We start from the raw sequence: 20,419 nt of genomic DNA, 5'->3' as shown, positions 1-20,419 counted from the left end.
ACCTGGGAGATCGAGGCTGCAGGGAGCCATAATCATGCCACCCCGACTCCAGCCTGGGCAACAAAGTGAGAGCTTGTCTCAAAACAAATAAATAATAAGATAAAATAAAAAGCATCTGACTCAAGATGATTTATGTGGGTTTCCCATAATCCCTTCCACACACACACCACCTTTCATTGAGCGAAGTGTTCCAACCCGGATATGAATATTTTTCTATCTTGCTGCCTAGAGGTAAAAACCCAGTCTTTGCCTACCATGAACCTTTAAGGGCAGCTTTAATTCTGGAGGCCTGTGAGGACCACCCGAAGCTCCTTCTAGAGCTGTGCTATCCAGTAAGGTGGCCATTCGCCACACGTGGCTATTTACATTAAATGTAATTAAAAATTCAGATCCTCAGCAGCACTACCCACATTTCAAGTGCTCAACAGCTGCATGTGTCTCACTATCCTTTGGGGGCAGCTCTAGGGGAATCCACTCCCAATCCTCTGCTCGCTCTGGGGCTTTCACCTAAAGCTGCAGACCTGGGCCTGGGGCTCTGCTCCTCCTTAGGAGTCGCTGCTGCCTGCTAACAGCAGCGAAGCCCAGACGTTCTTCGAGGTGGGTGGGGTTGTGGCGTGAAGCCCAAATGCCGTCAAGGGTCTTATTGCTACAATGAAACGCCCATTCCCTCTACTTGAGTGAACACAGTGTCTCAGCACCCACATGTATAAAAATGAAAAATAGGCGTCGAGCTGATGCCAAACACCGGCTCACCCCAGCAATATGTAAAATTCATTCAAATAATATAAATAATTTGAGCTGTAAAACAAAATCCATCTCATTACAAGTTGTGCTTCCAAAGCACTTCACTTTTTGTCTAAGAATTAACAGTAAACATTTTGAAATATTTATATAATTTTGCTAATAATCCAGAAAATAACACTAAGAAAAAATGTAATCTACTTTCGTTACGGACATATACGCTAGGATAAACAATAAACAATAAAACAATGCATAGAACTATTTTACACTAGGATAAAATTCAATGAGGCACATAGAATGAAAATATTTTTATAGTAGAATAAAAAGCCGGTGAGGGACATAAAAGTTCAAGGAAAAAACCCTAAAAGATGTAAAACTTATGACTGTTAAAAGTGGATAATACCAAATCTTCAGGGATTTAGATTCCACTGGATACACTTGAAAGAATAAAGCAATTTTGTTCTTAATATTAACAGCATGCCAAAAATATACCCTTTGCAATTATTTAAACTTAATATGAAAAATATTTAATGTTGCTGTTTTTAAAAAAGGCTGACTATAGCCAATAACTTAGTTGCATATTTAAAAATAAGAATATAATTTGATTGCTTGTAACACAAAGGATAAATGCTTGAAGTGATGGACACGCCATTAACCCTGATATGATTATTACGCATTGCATTCCTGTCTGTATCAAGATATCTCACGTACTCGACAAATAGGGACACCTACTATGTACCCACAAAAATTAATTTTTTAAAAAAAAGGTCTTCAAAGTCATTTTAGGCCCTGGGTTTGGAAGCCGACACCGGCGGTGGGGTGGGCAGGGGGCCAGGTCGCTGCCAAGCTGGCGCCCCGGGTGGGAGCGTGGCCCGGTCCCAGGGACGGCTCCAGGGGCGCGCTCCCACTCCGCATCCCCAGTGCCTAACCGGGGGCGCTTCTGGTGCTGACGACCAGGAAGGGCTGGTGCTCTCGGGCCAGCCCCCAACCAGCTGAGAAGGCAATGGGTCCCCAGCCCAGCGCTGTCCTGCGCCCCTCCCGGATTCCCCCATTTCCCGCCAGGCCCCCACTTCCGGGAACGTCCCCGCACCCACACCTGGCAACGAATCACGTGTTCAGGAACCAGGTAGGCCGGTATTTACTTTATTACCTGTGCCCCTCCCCCAGCCCACCCCAGAAGCTAATGGGCACGGAAACAGGAAGCCCCGCCCACGGCCTCCTGGCCGCGCCTGGAGCGCGCGCCCTGCAGCTGGTCCTCAATAAATAGCCGAGGAGGCGCTCCCCTCCCTCCCGCCGGCGCCGTCGGCCCGGACCATCGAGTCAGTCCTCCAGCGTCCCAGAGAGGGCGCGGAAGTGCCCCGGGGCCGGCGCGGGTTCTTCCGGCCGTGCGGTCCGCGCTTTTGTCCCGCTGGCGGCCGGGTTCCCGCGGCGCCGCCACAGCCAGTACGTGAGTCCGCGGCCGCCCGCGCTCCCGCCCCCGGCCCTTGCCTGCCACGCCCTTCCCTTTTTGGCCGGGTCTTGGCTGCTCCGCGGGTCTCGGGCGGGATGTGGGAGTAAGCGTGCCCCCTCCCCGCACATGTCTCAGTGGGTGCGTTTCTGGGGAGCGGAGGGGAGGGAAGACCTCGGGCAGGCAGAGGGGTGCAGGGCGCGCCCCTGGAACAGACTGGGCTCTATGTGGGCCACAACTGCGACGTTTGAACGGACCAGCGTCATGTTAGGTCTGCTCAATGTTCCGAGAAGGGCCAGGGCCCCGCTCCGGTGTTCCTCAACTATTCATCCCTGTTTTGGATGGGAGGGGATCCCTAAAAATTAGCGCTTCAAAATACCACCATTTCGTGCTCCCTCTGCAGTTAAGTTTGGTACTCTAGGACTTGAGAGCGATTGCGAGGGCAGAGAGACCTCTAGGGGCGATGTGATTCGACCTTCTTCCCCTCCGCCCCACCCCCCCACCTTTTTTTCTTTTTTTTTTTTGGTCGGTGAGTGATGATGATAAGCTCCTGCTGCAGGTGTGAATAGAGACCCCGGAGGCGCGTCCTAGCCCTCATGTGGGGAAGCGCACCTGCATACAGACGGGTGCACCGGGAGGAGGCGACCTGCCGCGTGTTCCTGCAAGCAGAAAAGGAGTTAACTAGGTAGGGAGAGGAAGGTCGAAGAGTTTCTTAGACCCAGGACCCAGGAGACAGCCTGCGGGAACCCAGGGGTGGGACGGAAAAGATCACTGGGGAATGCTAGGGCTGGGTGTGCTGCTCTAAGACATTTAAAGTAGTTGGCCAGCAGGAGCATTTCTTTGTGAAAGCTCAAGGCTTGAAAAAAATAATAACATGAAATATGTAATACATTCATATGGCTGGGATATTAAAAATATAAAAAGTTACCAGTGAAAGATTTCTTCCCATCCCGCTTGGGTATCTTCCTAGGCCCTACCCTCTTAGGTAACCACTTTTGTTCCTTTGTATCTTTTCCGAATTTCTGCAAATACTGGCAAATATAACTAGTTAGTTCCCCCTTTTTTCACACAGGTGATAGAAATCCTTCTAACTCCTTGATTCTTTCACTTTATCTTACCGGTCTCTACATGTCAGAACACAGAAGTTGTGTTTTGTTTCGTTTTGTTTTACAGAGCTGTGGTAAGTATTGGATGGGCCATTGTTTGGATGTTTTCGATGTTCTGTCCTTTTTTAGATCTATTCGGGGGCATTTGGGTTGTCTCCAATTTGTTGTTACTTCAAACAGTGGTATACTCAATACAGTGTATTAGGGTAGGGATTTTTACAGAAGAAACTAAACAGCCGTTAGAAAATTATTTTTTTACATTAACTCAACCAGTTATTGGCAGATTGTTACATATGACAAGTCATTATCAAAATCACTGATGTAGAGTGTTTAAAGAACAAATAAGACGTAAGTAGTCCTTCCCTTCTGAGACTTGTCCCTATATTTAGTGTTACACTAGCCTAATAGACTAATTGTGTCAATGACTCCAAGCCAGTCCCTGCCGGGTTTGATTCAGAAAATCAGCCTCCCTTTTAGTATCGCCTTTGCTCACCTCCTCCGCTACGACAACTAGAAATCTCTTCTCCACTACTTGGTATGAGAATGTTCTATTTCAGTTTTTTACTTTAAGGAAAAATCACCTTTCATTCTTATTTCTATATTTAAGCAATAGAACCAACTCACGTTAATCATATACATTCCTAATATTCATAAGACAAATGCAACAGTAGCTAGAACACAAACCATATTCTCTTCTCATCTGCATATCACTTCTCTGTTCCTTAGTCCCATCTTTCCTTTGTACATTTTGCCCCTCCTAGGTACTCTTTGTTCTGGGTTGGTAAGCATTTTGTCACTTTCTCTTGTCTTGTTTCCTTTCTTTGCTCATCTCCAAATCAAAGACAGTATCCAAGGATTTAAGGTGTAGAATCCACGCGTGAACCTTGAGGTGGTAGATTGTCTTGTGGAATATGGTTGGACTCTGCAAATTGAAAGTCGTTCCGGGCTAGTTACAGTCTGTTAATAGGAAGGGGTTTTCGGCCAGAGTAGGTCACGGCTCCTCTCTTACGAGTTGTCTCGGCTCTTGAAAAGTGGCTCCTGAGTCTCGGAGGCAGAGACAGCAAGAATGTAGGGCCGGTTCTTAACTGTTTGCATTCACTTTTCTAGGCCTTGGCGATAAAGCATGAACAAGAAGCATGGAAGAGTGCCCAGAGGTTGTTGGTCGTATGTAGTTTGGAAGGAGTGGGTGGCGTTCTATGTCTGACGCTTTTGACTGATGTAACCAGGCTATTAGACTCATGCTGTGTGTTGAAAACTGGTTAGAAAGGGCTTGTCCATTCAGCCTTTAGAACTTTTAAGAAATTCAGGAGTTTCTGGGTCTTTATATTGAAGAGTTGTGTTTTGGGGGTAATTCCTTACTTGTGTCATCAGGGACACATGACTTAGCTACCAAATCAGTCTTGATTGGACTATAGTGACTTACTCCTGGAACTCCAGGACTCAGTCCTGTCTTGCCTCAATCCATTCTCCCACTGCAACTAGTGTGAGTGATCTTTCTTTTTTTTTGAGACAGAGTCTTGCTCTGTCACCGAGGCTGGAGTGCAATGGCGCTATCTTGGCTCACTGCAACCTCTGCCTCCCAGGTTCAAGCGATTCTTGTGCCTCAGCCTCCCAAGTCGAGTAGCTGGAACTACAGCTGTGCACCACCACATCTGGCTAACTTTTGTATTTTTAGTAGAGACGGATTCACCTCATTGGCCAGGCTGGTTTTGAACTCCTAGCCTCAAGTGATCTGTCTGCCTCAGCCTCCCAAAGTGCTGAGATTACAGGCATGAACCACTGCACCTTGCCTGATCTTTTTAAAATATTTTTCTTTTTTTTCTTTTCTTTTCTTTTCTTTTTTTTTTTTTTTTTTTGAGACAAGAGTTTCACTCTTCTTGCCCAGGCTGAAGTGCAATGGCACAATCTCAGCTTACTGCAACCTCCACCTTCTGGATTCAGGCAATTCTCCTGCTTCAGCCTCCCAAGTAGCTGGGATTACAGGTGCCCACCACCATGCCCAGCTAATTTTTTTTTTTTTTTTTTTTTTTTTTTTTTAGTAGAGACGGGGTTTCACCATGTTGGCCAGGCTGGTCTCAAACTCCTGACCTCAGGTGACCCACCTGCCTCGGCCTCCGAAAGAGCTGGGATTATAGGCGTGAGCCACTGTGCCCGGCCTAAAGTTTTTTTCTTATGAACTTTCATATACCCATCACTTGGATTCAGCAATTATCAGGATTCTGCTGTTTAACTTTTCCCTTTTTAGTTTTTCCTGATTGAAATAGTTTAAATTCCAGATTTCATGCCATTTCACTGCAGACTTCAGTCTGAATTTAAAAAAAAGAAAGGTCTGGGTGCGGTGGTTCACGCCTGTAATCCCAGCACTTTGGGAGGCTGAGACGGGTGGATCCCCTGCGGTCAGGCGTTGGAGACAGGCCTGCCAACATGGCAAAACCCCATCTCTACTAAAAATATAAAAATTAGCTGAGCATGGTGGCACATACCTGTAATCCCAGCTACTCGGGAGGCTGAGGCAGGAGAATCGCTTGAACCTGGGTGGTGGAGGCTGCAGTGAGCTGAGACGTGCCATTGCACTCCAGCCTGGGCAACAGAGCAAGACTCAGTCTCAAAAAAACAACAAAAAAAAAAAGTTCTAACGTAGCCACAATGCCGTTATTATACCAGCCTAAATTAGCTCTGATTCCTTGATATTATCTAACAGAGGTGGGCACACTGCTGGGCTTGTGGACTGTTTTTGTATGGCCTACAAACTAAGAATGATTTTTACACTTTTAAAGGAATGCTTAAACAAAAATAGTACTCAGCAGTTCTGTGTGGCCCACAAAGCCTAAAATATATGCTACCTGGTTCTTACAGAAAATGTTTGCCAACTCCAGTTTAATAAAATAAGTAATTTTTCCAAAACGCATATTCAAGTTTGCTACTCCTTTGCCCGAAGCTCCCGAGGATCAAGTCTGGACTCCTTATGGTTGCAGCCCTTGTCTTTGCCTACCTGTCTGATTTTCCCTTTGCCTGCCCCAGATGTCTTCAGGGCGGTGAACACCAGTTCCTCTGTACCTGCTCTTCCCTTGGCACTCTTCTCTTCCTGAAGCTATTCCTGTAGTCCATCCCCCCTTTCCCACCCTCCATGTCCTGTATTTGCATTTTTTTTTTTTTTTTTTTTTTTGAGACATAGTCTTGCCCTGTCACCCAGGCTGGAGTGCAGTGGCACGATCTCAGCTCACTGCAGGCTCGCCTCCCAGGTTCATGCCATTCTCCTGCCTCAGCATCCCTAGTAGCTGGAGCTACAGGCGCCCACCACCATGCCCGGCCAATTTTTTGTATTTTTAGTAGAGATGGGGTTTCACGGTGTTAGCCAGGATGGTCTCGATCTCCTGATCTCATGATCTGCCTGCCTCAGCCTCCCAAAGTGCTGGGATTACAGGCGTGAACCACCGTGCCCGGCCACCTCTGTCATTTTTATCATATGGTTATTTTCCTACCAGACTCTCCTACTAGTCTGCAGGCACCTTGATGGCAGGGCCTTGTCATATCCATGTCTTTGGATAGGAATAGCCCGGGGCCTGGAAAACAAACAGGATGCAGATAATAGTCTTAAGTTCCTTGGGCAACACTTAGCCTCAGAAATAACTGATACCCTGGAATGCATCTCCAGTATTGTTTATAAGGATAACTTAATTATCCTTATGTGTTACATTCTTTGTATTGTCTTTATGTTTTAGCAGCATTTACTCTAGTGCTGTCTTGGTGCTTTTCTGCCTGTGTTTTTGATGGATCTTAGTATTGATTAACATAGATTTCATTTCAAGCCATCTATTTTCATTGAAGATGCATGTTTATGTTAATCCATTTTGATTTCACTCAAGAAGAAGATTGGATGAACTACATCAGGTGACGGGACATCATGCGCCCCAACCCAAACAGAGGGGTTTAAGCAGAGCCAGAACAGGGAGGCCCCTGGCCTTCACCTAGGTTAGAGAGGTAAGTGGCAAAGTGTCTGATTTTAGGCAGACCAGGCCAGTCAGCAGCCAGTCTAACATGGAATCCCAGAGGACAGGAAGAAAACTAATAATCCACTTGTCAAAGAAACAAAGGAGGACAGATCAGGCTGAGAATCAGTGAGTGGAGTGGCAGTGAGGGTTGACAGTTGCACAGGCGGCTGGTGCAGAAGGCTTTAGGTGCCACAGTAAGTAGCCTGGGAGAACTTGGCACTGCCCGGTGACTAGGTGTGCATTTTACAAAAATTCTTCACAGTGGTTGGAGAAAGAATTGGGCAGGGATAAGAGTGAAGGTCTAGAAACGATGGCAGTCGTGCAGAAGAGAATTTAGAAGGCTCAAACTAAGGCCCTAGCAGTAAGAAGGAGGTGGGGGATGGGGTGGGAGCTTCAGAACTACTTAGGCAATAGAATCAGCGGTCCTAGGGGCTGTTTTGGATGTGGCCAAGGGAAGTAGCCCATTTCTGATTTAGGCAAAAGTGTGGATGGCAAGGTGGATATGAGGCTCTGTAATTGAGAGGGATCCTGGGCAGAGATGAGGACCTGAGACGGTGTGTGGGAGTGCCGGGAGCCATGAGGGCTCCCAGGGGAATATGTGGAGCCAGGAGAGGAATGTCTCAAGGTGGAAGGAGGGGCCAGAAACATCCAGGGGCAGCAGCGCGGAGGGCAAGCAGCAGCCTGAAGACGCTAACGCAGTGTGGTCTGCGTGGAAGAAATGAGGCATGAGGGGAGTGGGATGTGAAGACCCCTTTTTCCAGATACAACAGGCAGTAGGATGGCAAAGCAGTACCTGGAGGGGAAGGTGTAGAAGAGGAAACAAATTTGCTTTCTGATATTTTAAAAACTTTTTGTTTGGTAATAACTTTAAATGCACAGAAAAAATTCAAGAATACGAACAGTAAAAAGATTCCCATCACTCAGATTTACCTGCAGTTAACATTTGACTTCATTTTGTCCTCTTGCTCTCTCTTTCATACATGCAAGTATTTTTCTAAACCATTTGTAGGTAAGTTATATACATCATGGCCCTTTATCCCTAAATACTTCAGCGTATATTTCCTAAGGATTGGGATAGTCTCATAGATAACTACAGTAAGTTTTCAAATTGAGTAAATTGGAAGTTGATACTGCTTTTACCTAGTCTACCATCCATATTCCAACTTTTTCAGCTGATGTAATTGTTTTCTATAACAATTTTCCCCTCTGCTACAGATCCAGTCAAGGTCAGGAATGTAATATAGTGGTCAAGTCTCTTCAGCCTTCTTTAATCTGGAACATTTGTACAACTCTTCTTTGTCTTTTATGAAAATGATGTATTTGAAAAATACAGTCCCCCCTCTTCTCTCCACCCTCTGTTTTAGTAGAAAACATTGTTCGTTTTGGGTGTACCTGGTGATTCAGTTCATGTAATGCATTCTCATAGGTGATGTGTCCTTCTCCCTACTAAAAGCATATTATGTCTATCTGCCCCTCTGGAGGTGTTAAATTAGAACACCTGGCCAAGGCATTGTCTCTCCACTCTTGAATTTTTCCCCCTTGTAAATAATTTAAGCATTATAAATATTTAAGACCATGCAGATATCCTGCTCCTTGTCAGAATTTCCTCCTAGACGTAGAATTCACTGATGATTCTCTCCTGATCCAGTCTTTACTCTGATAGTTGCAGAGTGCTGACTTTTCCAATTCTGGTATTCCTTCTACATTTATCAACCAGCACTCACATTCTGCTGTAAGCAAGAGGCCTCCCTTTCTCCCCTGTTTGTACCTGTGTAGACTCATGAAATCCTATCTTCAGTGGTTTATAATGTATCACTATACTTAGTTATTACGGTGCTTGAACACTGGATGTTCAAGCTGGGTCTTGCAGCGTGTCCCTACCCTTTTTTTGAGCCTCTCTTTACTTGCTGGTATAGCATGATGCTCATCTTGTATGTTTCCTGCTTTCAGCCTGCAATTAGCCATTTCCTTGAGGAGCTCTGGTTCCTTTTAGTAAATAATGGTAATAGTAGACCCAGAATGGGGTACTAGATGTGCTCATTACCACTGGAGTGTTTTGTTTTTTGGGCTTTCAGCAAACAGAACTAGGAAATCAGGAAATATATGCAAATATATGCATACAGCCATACAGACTTGAATATACATGCATGCACATATATGTGATTTAGAAATCCTAAGTTCACACCAGTACTGCAAATTCATCCCAAGGTTCATTTTCGCCTTCCTCTCTTGCTTATTTTTATGTCCCTTTCTCTAGGACAGCCCTGGGCCCAACAAAATCAACACATCTCCTCAGGTTCTTAATACATCTAAAGTTGTTTCAGAATCGCTTTGTTCATACCTCTACAGAAAACCTGCTGACAGTTGAATTGTTTGTACCTCTTCCCACTGCCCCGCCTCCAGCTTTCCCCAGACTGAATGTACTTATGTAGTCAAATACGTTTCTAAGTTGCCTGGATTACTTCTGTGTTTCTTTTTTGTTCTCTTCCTGCGATTGTGGTATTCATGGGAAATGCAAATAGGTTGATTTGTTTTGTTTTAGCAGTTTTTCCCCTTTCCCATCCTCACTGATGTTTAATTTTATTCTTTGAATATGTAGAATATTATGTATTTTGTATAGTAAAAACTATTAAAAAGGCTATATACTCGGAGTCTCTCTCTTTCCCCCATCCCTTCTGCTCCATTCTCCACACTCCTCCCTTGTAGGCGATGAACCTCATTGTTCTCTGGTTTATCGTTGCTATAAAGAGAAACACATACGTGCTTGTTTTCCTGTTTTCTTTCCTACACGAAACGTAGCATGTATATTACTCTTTTTCACTTTGACCTTTTGACTTTAGGATATACAGATTGCTCCATATCAATTCAGAAGCGCTCCTCATCCTTTTTCAGTACTCCACTGTGTATATGCGCCAGTTTATTTAACCAGTCTTCTGTGCTTGGAGATTTATGTAGGTTTCCAGATTTTGCAGTTACAAATAATGCTATAATGAGTCACTCTGTGCATGTATGTTTTTTATATTGTTGGAGGTGTATCTTCATTATAAATTCCTAAAGTAGGACTTCTGGGTAAATGCATATGTAGTTTTGATAGATATTGGCAAATTCCCCTTAAAAGGGGCTGTGCCAGTTTGCATTCCCAGCAGTGTATGAGAGTGCCTGTTTCCTCCACAGCCTTATCGACAGTGTATTGTCAAGCTTTGAACATTTGCTAATATGACAGGTGAGAAGTGGTGTTTTACAGTAGTTCTTATTTATCTTTCTCTCATTATGAATCAAGTCGAATGTTTAAGGACCATTTAAAAGAATTGTTTGTTCATCTTTTTACCTGTTTTCCTGTATGATTTGTAGTTTGTTTTTCTTCAATTTTTGAAAATGTATCAGTCTTTTGTTGCATATGAGTCATCATTAGAAAGCTTCCTCTATACTCAGGCCAGAGAGGCATTTACCCATGTTTTCTGGCATTTGTACAGCTTTTTTATATTTAGAGCTCTATTCCATATGGAGTTTATTCATGTGTGTGTGGTGTGAAGAATGGGATCTAATTGTATCTTTTTTTTTTTTTTTTTTTGTGAGACGGAGTCTTGCTCTGTCACCAGGCTGGAGTGCAGTGGAACGATCTCGGCTCACTGCAACCTCTGCCTCCCAGGTTCAAGTGATTCTCCTCCCTCAGCCTCCCAAGTAGCTGGGATTAGAGGTGCGTGCCATCACGCCCAGCTAATTTTTGTATTTTTACCAGAGACGGCTTAACCATGTTGGCCAGGATGGTCTCGATCTCTTGACCTCGTGATCTGCCCGCCTCAGCTTCTCAAAGTGGTGGGATTACAGGTGTGAGCCACCGCACCCAGCCCTAATTTTATCTTTTTCCATATGGCTTCATAGTTGTTGCAACACTATTAAAAGGACCATCTTTTCTCTGGTAATTTCAGATATCATCTGTATCATTAATTTCTGTGTCTACCTGGGACAATGTCTGGACTTCCTGTTCTATTCCATTTGCCTGTCTATGTACCAGGACCATACTATTTTAATTATAGAGGTTTAATAATATATTTTAATATGCAGGTTGCCTTCTTCCTCATCTCTGCAGTAACTGTCTTCATGGTTTCATAGCCTTCTCCCTGATACCCCTCCCCAGGTACTAATTTTTTCTCTTTAGTTTTGTCTGTCCCCTGCTGATTTTGTCTAACTTTTCATAATAAAAAAAAGTTTTGCCTAACTTTTGTCCTACTTATGAATTTTTCTGTCTTCTATTCTTCAGAGATTTCTTCTGCCCTCTTGTTTGTTTTTCCGTGACTGGGTGACATTGTTTAAAAACTGATTGGTGTTGCCCATGGTTCTGTGCATCATTTCACCTTGCCCTATGCTAAGCTGTTATGCAAGAATAGAAAAGCTCATTGTTCCATTGAAAATCCAGGGTTCTAGCATTTTAACATTAGTTCCACAGGGGCAGAAATTTTGTCATATTCATTGTTGTATCCCTAGTACTTAAAAACCGGTGCATGGCACATGGTACCTATCACACAGTATGTTGTCAGTAAATGTTTGTCAAGTGAATGTTGTTCATTGTTATTCCAGTTTGTTTTTGTTTTTTTTTTTAAGAGAGTGAATAGGTGTCCTTTTCATTTTCTTGGTTTAGTGTCACATTTGAAGACGAGCACTGAGGATGAGGAACCAACTGAAGAATATGAAAATGTTGGAAATGCAGCATCTAAGTGGCCAAAAGTGGAGGATCCTATGCCTGAATCTAAGGTTGGTGACACATGTGTTTGGGATAGCAAGGTAGAGAATCAGCAGAAAAAGCCTGTGGAAAACAGGATGAAGGAAGACAAAAGCAGCATCAGGGAAGCAATCAGCAAAGCCAAGAGTACAGCAAATATAAAGACAGAACAGGAAGGTGAGGCATCTGAGAAGAGCTTGCATCTGAGCCCACAGCATATCACACACCAGACTATGCCTATAGGACAGAGAGGCAGTGAGCAAGGCAAACGTGTGGAGAACATTAATGGAACCTCCTACCCTAGTCTACAGCAGAAAACCAATGCTGTTAAGAAATCACATAAATGTGATGAATGTGGGAAATCCTTCAAATATAATTCCCGCCTTGTTCAACATAAAATTATGCACACTGGGGAAAAGCGCTATGAATGTGATGACTGTGGAGGGACTTTCCGGAGCAGCTCGAGCCTTCGGGTCCACAAACGGATCCACACTGGGGAGAAGCCGTACAAGTGTGAGGAATGTGGGAAAGCCTACATGTCCTACTCCAGCCTTATAAACCACAAAAGCACCCATTCTGGGGAGAAGAACTGTAAATGTGATGAATGTGGAAAATCCTTCAATTATAGCTCTGTTCTGGACCAGCATAAAAGGATCCACACTGGGGAGAAGCCCTATGAATGTGGTGAGTGTGGGAAGGCCTTCAGGAACAGCTCTGGGCTCAGAGTCCACAAAAGGATCCACACGGGGGAGAAGCCCTATGAATGCGACATCTGTGGGAAAACCTTCAGTAACAGCTCTGGCCTTAGGGTCCACAAAAGGATCCACACGGGTGAGAAACCTTACGAATGTGATGAGTGTGGGAAGGCCTTCATTACTTGTAGAACACTTCTCAACCATAAAAGCATCCACTTTGGAGATAAACCCTATAAATGTGATGAGTGTGAGAAATCTTTTAATTATAGCTCTCTTCTCATTCAGCATAAAGTCATCCACACTGGAGAGAAACCTTATGAATGTGATGAATGTGGGAAGGCTTTCAGGAACAGCTCAGGCCTCATAGTGCATAAAAGGATCCACACAGGAGAGAAACCTTACAAGTGTGATGTCTGTGGCAAAGCATTCAGCTATAGCTCAGGCCTCGCAGTCCATAAAAGCATTCACCCTGGGAAGAAAGCCCATGAATGTAAGGAGTGTGGGAAATCCTTTAGTTATAACTCACTACTTCTTCAACACAGAACTATTCATACCGGAGAGAGACCTTATGTATGTGATGTGTGTGGGAAAACGTTCAGAAACAATGCAGGCCTCAAAGTCCACAGGAGGCTCCATACTGGGGAAAAACCATATAAGTGTGATGTGTGTGGGAAAGCCTATATCTCACGCTCTAGCCTTAAAAATCACAAAGGAATCCACCTTGGGGAGAAGCCCTATAAATGTAGCTATTGTGAGAAATCCTTCAACTACAGCTCTGCCCTTGAACAGCATAAAAGGATTCATACCAGGGAAAAACCCTTTGGGTGTGATGAGTGTGGTAAAGCTTTCAGAAATAATTCTGGCCTTAAAGTACATAAACGAATCCACACTGGGGAACGACCTTACAAATGTGAAGAATGTGGGAAAGCATACATCTCTCTCTCGAGCCTTATAAATCATAAAAGTGTACACCCTGGGGAGAAGCCCTTTAAGTGTGATGAGTGTGAGAAGGCCTTCATCACATACCGAACCCTTATAAACCACAAAAAAGTTCATCTTGGGGAGAAGCCCTACAAATGTGATGTGTGTGAGAAATCTTTTAATTACACATCACTCCTTTCTCAGCACAGAAGGGTCCACACTAGAGAGAAACCCTATGAATGTGACAGGTGTGAGAAGGTCTTCAGAAACAACTCAAGCCTTAAAGTTCATAAAAGAATCCATACTGGGGAGAGGCCCTATGAATGTGATGTGTGTGGAAAAGCCTACATCTCACACTCAAGCCTTATTAACCATAAGAGTACCCACCCTGGCAAGACACCCCATACATGTGATGAATGTGGAAAAGCTTTTTTCTCAAGCAGAACTCTTATAAGCCATAAAAGAGTCCATCTTGGGGAGAAACCCTTCAAGTGTGTTGAGTGTGGGAAATCTTTCAGTTACAGCTCTCTCCTTTCTCAGCACAAGAGGATCCACACAGGGGAGAAACCCTATGTGTGTGATAGGTGTGGGAAGGCCTTCAGGAACAGCTCAGGCCTCACAGTGCATAAAAGGATCCACACAGGTGAGAAACCCTATGAATGTGATGAGTGTGGGAAGGCATACATCTCACACTCAAGTCTTATCAATCATAAAAGTGTCCACCAGGGGAAGCAGCCCTATAATTGTGAGTGTGGGAAATCCTTCAATTATAGATCAGTCCTTGACCAGCACAAAAGGATCCACACTGGAAAGAAGCCATACCGATGTAATGAGTGTGGTAAGGCTTTTAATATCAGATCAAATCTCACCAAGCATAAAAGAACCCATACTGGAGAGGAATCTTTAAATGTGATATATGTGGGAAGTTATAGTGGCACATCCCAGAAGAGAACCTATGAGGGAGGGAATGCCCTGGATGGGGGCAGGATGAGGATGCCTCTGTAGCAGGCAGAGCTTACCAAGTCTCTCCGAACTCAAATGGAAGAAATACCTTATGAATGTAAGAATGTAGGGGGTCATGGCTTGTAATTTACACAGTGTAAATGAAACCATCCTAGAGGATTATGAGGAACCCTTTCTATGTGATTTTCAATCATAGCAAGCAAGAAAGGCTCCAGTGTCAAGGTAGTTCAGCTCTTACAGGATATAAAACAGTCCATACTTGAGAGAAAAACTTAGATCTGAGTGATGGAATGTGAAGCAAATCTTCAAAATCAGTAGACATTTCTGGACATAAAACACAGATGAGGAAAGGACTTCAATTAGAAGTTACGTAATCACCATCAGAAAGTTCATGTTTGGTAAATTCTGTTACTAGAAATGTAGGAAATTCAGGTACAGCTTTGAATCCCAATTACACATTGGTCAGTGGGAAAACTAAGGGCCTCCAACAGGCAAATTCAGGGAGGATAGGTTTCAGGGAATATAAATTTATTTAATATTAGTGGTCTTTAAGTATAAACTTGATGTAATTGGTTTGGGAGGGGGCAGTGATGATGACTTCTGAAACAAAATTTGGATTTCCTTTTAGGAAAAGTAGAAAGCATAGACTTACAAGTCTAACAGGAGATAGGAGAGAGTCACTCATAAAAAATGCAAATTGATGAACGTACTATTGTGATCCATTAGTTGAATGAATGAAACTTTTTTAAAGTTTCAGATGAACTCCCATAATGAATGATGAATTTGTGATGAGGGATAACCTGGAAGTGGTATTCACACATTATGCTACAATAAAAGGTTCTACCGTGGAGAGGATTTTGACACATTCAGTAACTAATGGAACACACCGTCAACATGAATTCACACCTTACATGACAGAAGTGATTCAGGGATTCCTATGAATAGAAATGCTGAGAAGGAACGCATTTTATTGCAGAAGCTAAAAAGCTAAAGTACCAGTCATCTAGAGAGAAGGAAATTAATGTTTCTTAATAATCCTGTTAAATGTTTGATTGTTTTTGGAATGTGTTATTGTAAAGATGTCATGCAGGACATGTATATGTTGTCTGTTGTAAAATGTTAACAAATACTTTGTTCAGGGCTCACTCTCTCTTTGTCATGAAAGCCAGCTCCTTGTGGCGAGGTAAAGTGGAATTCCAATAAAGAAATTCCTTAAATCAAAACAGGCTGTGAGTTTAGATGGAGGATACCCAAGAGCCATTTGTGTGTCAGATCTTTGTGGGGTAAGTTATACCAGATCCAAACCAGAGAGGGTAGTAGACTCATCCCACAGGGCTAGCAGCTCAGCTGGTTTCACCAGAAGTTAGAAGGTGCCTCCCTAGGAGGAGCACAGGATAGATTTTGAGGGGACCACAGTGGAGCCATGTGATCCTCGTTACTGGGCCAGATCCTAACTCAGGGGAGCAGGTAGGTTGTGTGAGTGATCAGTCACCACACACAGCTCTGTCAGGAACATGTACAATTGAACATGAAATACTGCTGTGTATGAAGCTGTTAACTAGGTAACTCAAAGGGTAAAAATAGACTCTTCTGAGAATTGAGTAACCTGTCTGAGAATACTGTGAGTGGGCCAGTCAGCAAAGGCTGAATTTGAAGTCTGGTATCTGGTTTCAAAACCCATTGTCTTCACAAGAGAACAATCTCAGCCATGTAGTTTCCCATCTCCTTCTGGGACTCCTATCTCTGTAGCCAGATAGTTTCCATGCTCTTTCTAGGAGTATATTTCTTTCACTTTGTATCCAAATCCCTACCAGTAAGTTTTGATGGCTGCGGTGGGGAAGGGTGGAGTTGAGGGAGGAAAGGGAGATGGAGCATTTCTACCACTGCTCCACTTGGACTGTTCTGATCATACTTGCTCTCTATCCTTCTTTGCACATGACACTGGCAAGCCTGACCCTATACACAGACTTGGACTGATTTATTCAGCAAATACTTGAGGATCTACTAGGCACTGTCCCTGTCCCAGGTACTGGGTGGGAGAGGATGGCAGCAGGAGTAGATTCTGGTAGATGAGGATGAATAAAGGGAGAAAGGCTGTGAGCACAACCACCCTAATGGATGAATTAAGACTGCAGGTGCTCAGAGGACAGCGACTAGGAGCAACCAAAAGGGAGGAATTGGTGACATCTGGGCAGGACGTTGAATTGGGTTTTCTGAGAGAGGAGTAGGAACTAGGATGACCTGAGTAAAGGCAGCTACGGAAGTGCCCAGGCATCCTCCAGCAAGGCTGGTCTCTGGCAGGGCTGATGTGTGGGCAGGAAGGAGGGTGCCATGGAGTACTCCTTCCCCGTAGTCGTGGGGACATGGATTGGGCTTCCTTTTGCTGAAGATGAGACCAGCTTTGGTTGTTTTTAACCTGAGGTTTCCATGTGCTCCTCACACAGGAGAGCTCCCGTACTTGAGCTCCAGCTGAACCTAATGCACTGTCTACTTTTGGGGAGATGCAGGCTAAATAACAAAGGAGAGGATGGCCACAGCTCAGGTGGGGATTCTGAGTGCCTCAGCCCCACTAAGCACCAGACAAGCTCCTACTGCGGCCCCCATCTACTCGCATGCTCCAGAAATGGGCCCAGGTCCTCAAGTGTACCTACAGCCAGATACAAGCCATTCAGGCTGATCCCAGACATGGTGGGGTCTCCGTTGTAGCACAGACCCAATGAACTGGTGCGGCTGAGCCTGCTCAGACCAGGGATGGAACATGGTTTAGGCACCACCCCCGGTTCCTTCCAGAGAACGATATGCAAGTGGGAAAAATAAAGGGGGAGGGAAAAGTGGGGAGGAGAAAGAGAAAAGCCTGAAAAAACAGTGAGTATGGAATAGCCTTCCATAGGAGTGCACGTCTCTATTAGCAAATTTGTCTGAAGGTGAAAGCCTGGAAAATAATGTCATGTTTTGTGTATGAAGACACTGGGCGTGAAACGGTACTGAACACCAATCCTGCAATGCAGGGGAATTTTCCTTCGTGGGATTCAAAAATGAGAGGATCACCACCAGGACAACACCTGAAGATGGTGTTAGCTGAAGGCAGACCTTGGGGACCTGAAGTCTGTCTGCATCAAGACCTTGAGTAATTGGCCATGGCTGTACCCAAGGAGTCCCTGGGCTGGGGAGACCCTTCATTTCTCTTCTCCAGCTTCAGCTAAAGGCCTAGAGACATGGAGAAGGAAGCAGAATACAGTACTTCAGTTGTCTTCCTACTGAGGAGCCATTCTCATTTAGACCTGGCGGTTCTCAGGTCTGGATAGTGTCGTTGTGCGAAGGAAGCCGTTCGCATGAAACCTGTGTAGAGTCAGTGAAGTATAGTGGCCGAGGACATGGTCTCCACCAGGAGGCCTGAGGTCAAATAAGGACTTTCACTTATTTCCAGATGACTTTAGGCAAGTAACTAAACTTGTGTGTCCTCACGTGTCTTTTTTTTTTTTTTTTTAAGACGGTCTCGTTCTGTCGCCCAGGCTGGAGTGCAGGGGCATTAGCTCACTGCAATCTCCACTTCCTGAGCTCAAGCAATTCTCATGCCTCAGCCTCCAGAGTAGCTGGGATTACAGGCATGCGCCACCATGCCAGGCTAACTTTGATATTTTTGGTAGAGAAAGGGTTTCGTCATTGTTGGCTGGGCTGGTCTTGAACTCCTGACCTCAAGTAATCTGCCCAGCCTCAGACTCCCACGGTGCTGAGATTACAGGCCTGAACCACCACAGGCTACCATACCGGGCCCTCACCTGTCTTTTGTAAAGATAATAGTAGCAACCTCGGGTTGTAATGAGGGTTGGAAACATTAATAGTGTTAACGTCCTTAGAAGGCTGCCTAGAATGAGAAGTATCTGCATAAGAATGTATGGAATAAGTCTGATGAGTAAGTGTGGTGGCCCTGTCCAAAGACAGCATCTAGATGCTTGGGCAGTGGAGGACAACTCTTACCTGGAAGTCAAGGAAATCCCTCAAGGACCACCCCCTACTCAGACAAAACTTGAGAAGAAACATGAGAAAAGTTATTTTTTGGATGTTCCTGAGTGGTATCTTGCTTCTAAGTAAGCAATCCATTGTCTCTAAACAAACATGTTTTGTCTTTGTCGGGCTGCAAAAGGGCTCAGCAGGAGGAGCCTCCAGCTGAGGCCAGTAACCACACATGTTGGGGGTTGAGGGCTGCCTCACGCTTGCCTCTCTGGCCTGGGCAGCCTGCTCACTCACATGGTACACATTTTGTTTCCCCTGTGTTTTCCCAGCAATACTCAGATGTGCTGGAGATTACTGTAGGAAGGGTTGGTGAGAGCCAGACTTTCACCGTCTTAACCATGGCTATTTCTGATGAGTGTCCCTTAAGATCTCAGAGGATAAGTAGTGGTCCTGGGGTGGGCAGGGCAAAGCCCCAGAGAGGAGCAGGTGAAGTTCCTCTGGTCTTGGGTGCAAACCATGGGGCCATATTCCATTCAGTGCAATAATATGGATTTTTTTCCTGTTCTATCATTTTCCCATCTGTAAAATGAGGGAAAAGACCTGTTTACAAGATTATTTTAAGGCTTAATAAAAATGCTCTGTATTTTATAAAAATTTTGTACAAACATTGTTAAATTGACTATCTTTTTAAAAGTTGAAGGAGATAAGAATGAGAGCAAAAGTTGATGAAACAGCAAACACAACAAAGAACAACAAAGTCAAGGTTGGTGCTTTGAAAAGACAAAATTGGTAAACCTCTGATGTGATTGAGAAAGAAAAGCACAAATAATCAAAGTCAGGAATGAAAATTGGGAAATCACAACAGATTCCATGGCTTATTTAGAAGTATATTTTTTAACTTCCAAACATGGGAATTTCCTAGTTATATTTTTGTTATTGTTGTTACAAAACATGGTCCATATGACTGCTATCCTTTGAATTGTGTTGAGATTTGCTTTATGGCCCAGCATGTGTTTAACCTTAGTGAAGATTTGTGGGCACTTGAAAAGAATGCATGTTCTGCAGATGCCACATGCAGTCATCTACATAAAGCCATTAGATTGTAATACGTTGTTCATATCTTCTCTGCTCTTAAGTTTTATTTGCTTGTTCTATTAATGAGACAATTGTTGAGTTATCTCTACTTAGATATAGTTCTGTGAACTTTGCTTTATATATTTGAGGCCACACAAATATAAAATTGTTATATGAATTGAAATTTTATGAAGTAAACCTTTTATCCCTAGTAATGCCTCTTACTAAAAGTCTCTTTTTTTCTGGTATTAATAACATCAGCTTCTTTTTTGGTTACTGTTATATGGCATTTCTCTTTCTTTCCTTTTACTTTCACGCTTTCTGTATTTTTATGTTTTAGATGTACCTCTTGGAAATAGCATATAGTTTGTTTTAATCCAGTCTGATAACTTACTTTAACAGGATCATTTAGTCCTTTAATTTATAGTTATGAATGATTCTATTCATACTCTATTTTTCCATCTTTTGGTTTGGAAGTTATATACTTTTTCTCTTCTTTTAGTGGCCTAGGAATTAAAAGGTGGATTCTTGACTTATCAAAGCCTAATGTTAATTGATACTTTTATCTTCGTCCTAGACAATGCAAAGTTCCTAGAATACTTCTTACCTTCCATCCTATATGCTGTTGTTTTGGTTAATTTTAATTATATATACATATAAATGTACATATATATTAAAATATGTTGTTATTGTTTTCTATACCAAACGTTTAATTACTTTTCTTTTTTTTAAATTTTATTTATTTATTTATTTATTTTTGGAGACAGAGTCTTGCTTTGTCACCCAGGCTGGAGTGCAGTGGCAAA

The 20,419-nt window shown here is 43.6% G+C and overlaps 1 protein-coding gene across 26 annotated transcripts; it reads left to right on the top strand.

Moving 5' to 3' along the window:
• The first annotated feature begins 1,954 nt into the window (after positions 1-1,954).
• Positions 1,955-19,825, top strand: ZFP62 (ZFP62 zinc finger protein). Of its 26 annotated transcripts, none has more exons than XM_063811761.1 (5): positions 2,102-2,873; positions 3,324-3,368; positions 11,352-11,424; positions 11,926-14,265; positions 15,337-15,808. In XM_063811761.1, exons 4-5 carry the CDS (start codon positions 12,024-12,026, stop codon positions 15,354-15,356), a joined length of 2,262 nt encoding a protein of 753 aa, XP_063667831.1. In that variant the 5' UTR covers positions 2,102-2,873; positions 3,324-3,368; positions 11,352-11,424; positions 11,926-12,023; the 3' UTR covers positions 15,357-15,808. The 26 variants fall into 26 exon arrangements, with proteins under 26 accessions (XP_054540854.2, XP_054540855.2, XP_003311050.4 ...); XM_063811763.1 differs by lacking the exon at positions 3,324-3,368 and adding an exon at positions 10,461-10,509 and having other exon boundaries at positions 2,126-2,184; XM_063811758.1 differs by lacking the exons at positions 3,324-3,368; positions 15,337-15,808 and adding an exon at positions 17,030-19,825 and having other exon boundaries at positions 2,110-2,184.
• Positions 19,826-20,419: the final 594 nt, after the last annotated feature.

This window comes from Pan troglodytes, chromosome 4 (assembly GCF_028858775.2).
Source record: "Pan troglodytes isolate AG18354 chromosome 4, NHGRI_mPanTro3-v2.0_pri, whole genome shotgun sequence".
In the NCBI taxonomy this organism is placed as follows: domain Eukaryota; kingdom Metazoa; phylum Chordata; class Mammalia; order Primates; family Hominidae; genus Pan; species Pan troglodytes.
This window is presented reverse-complemented; position numbering and strand designations above follow the sequence as displayed.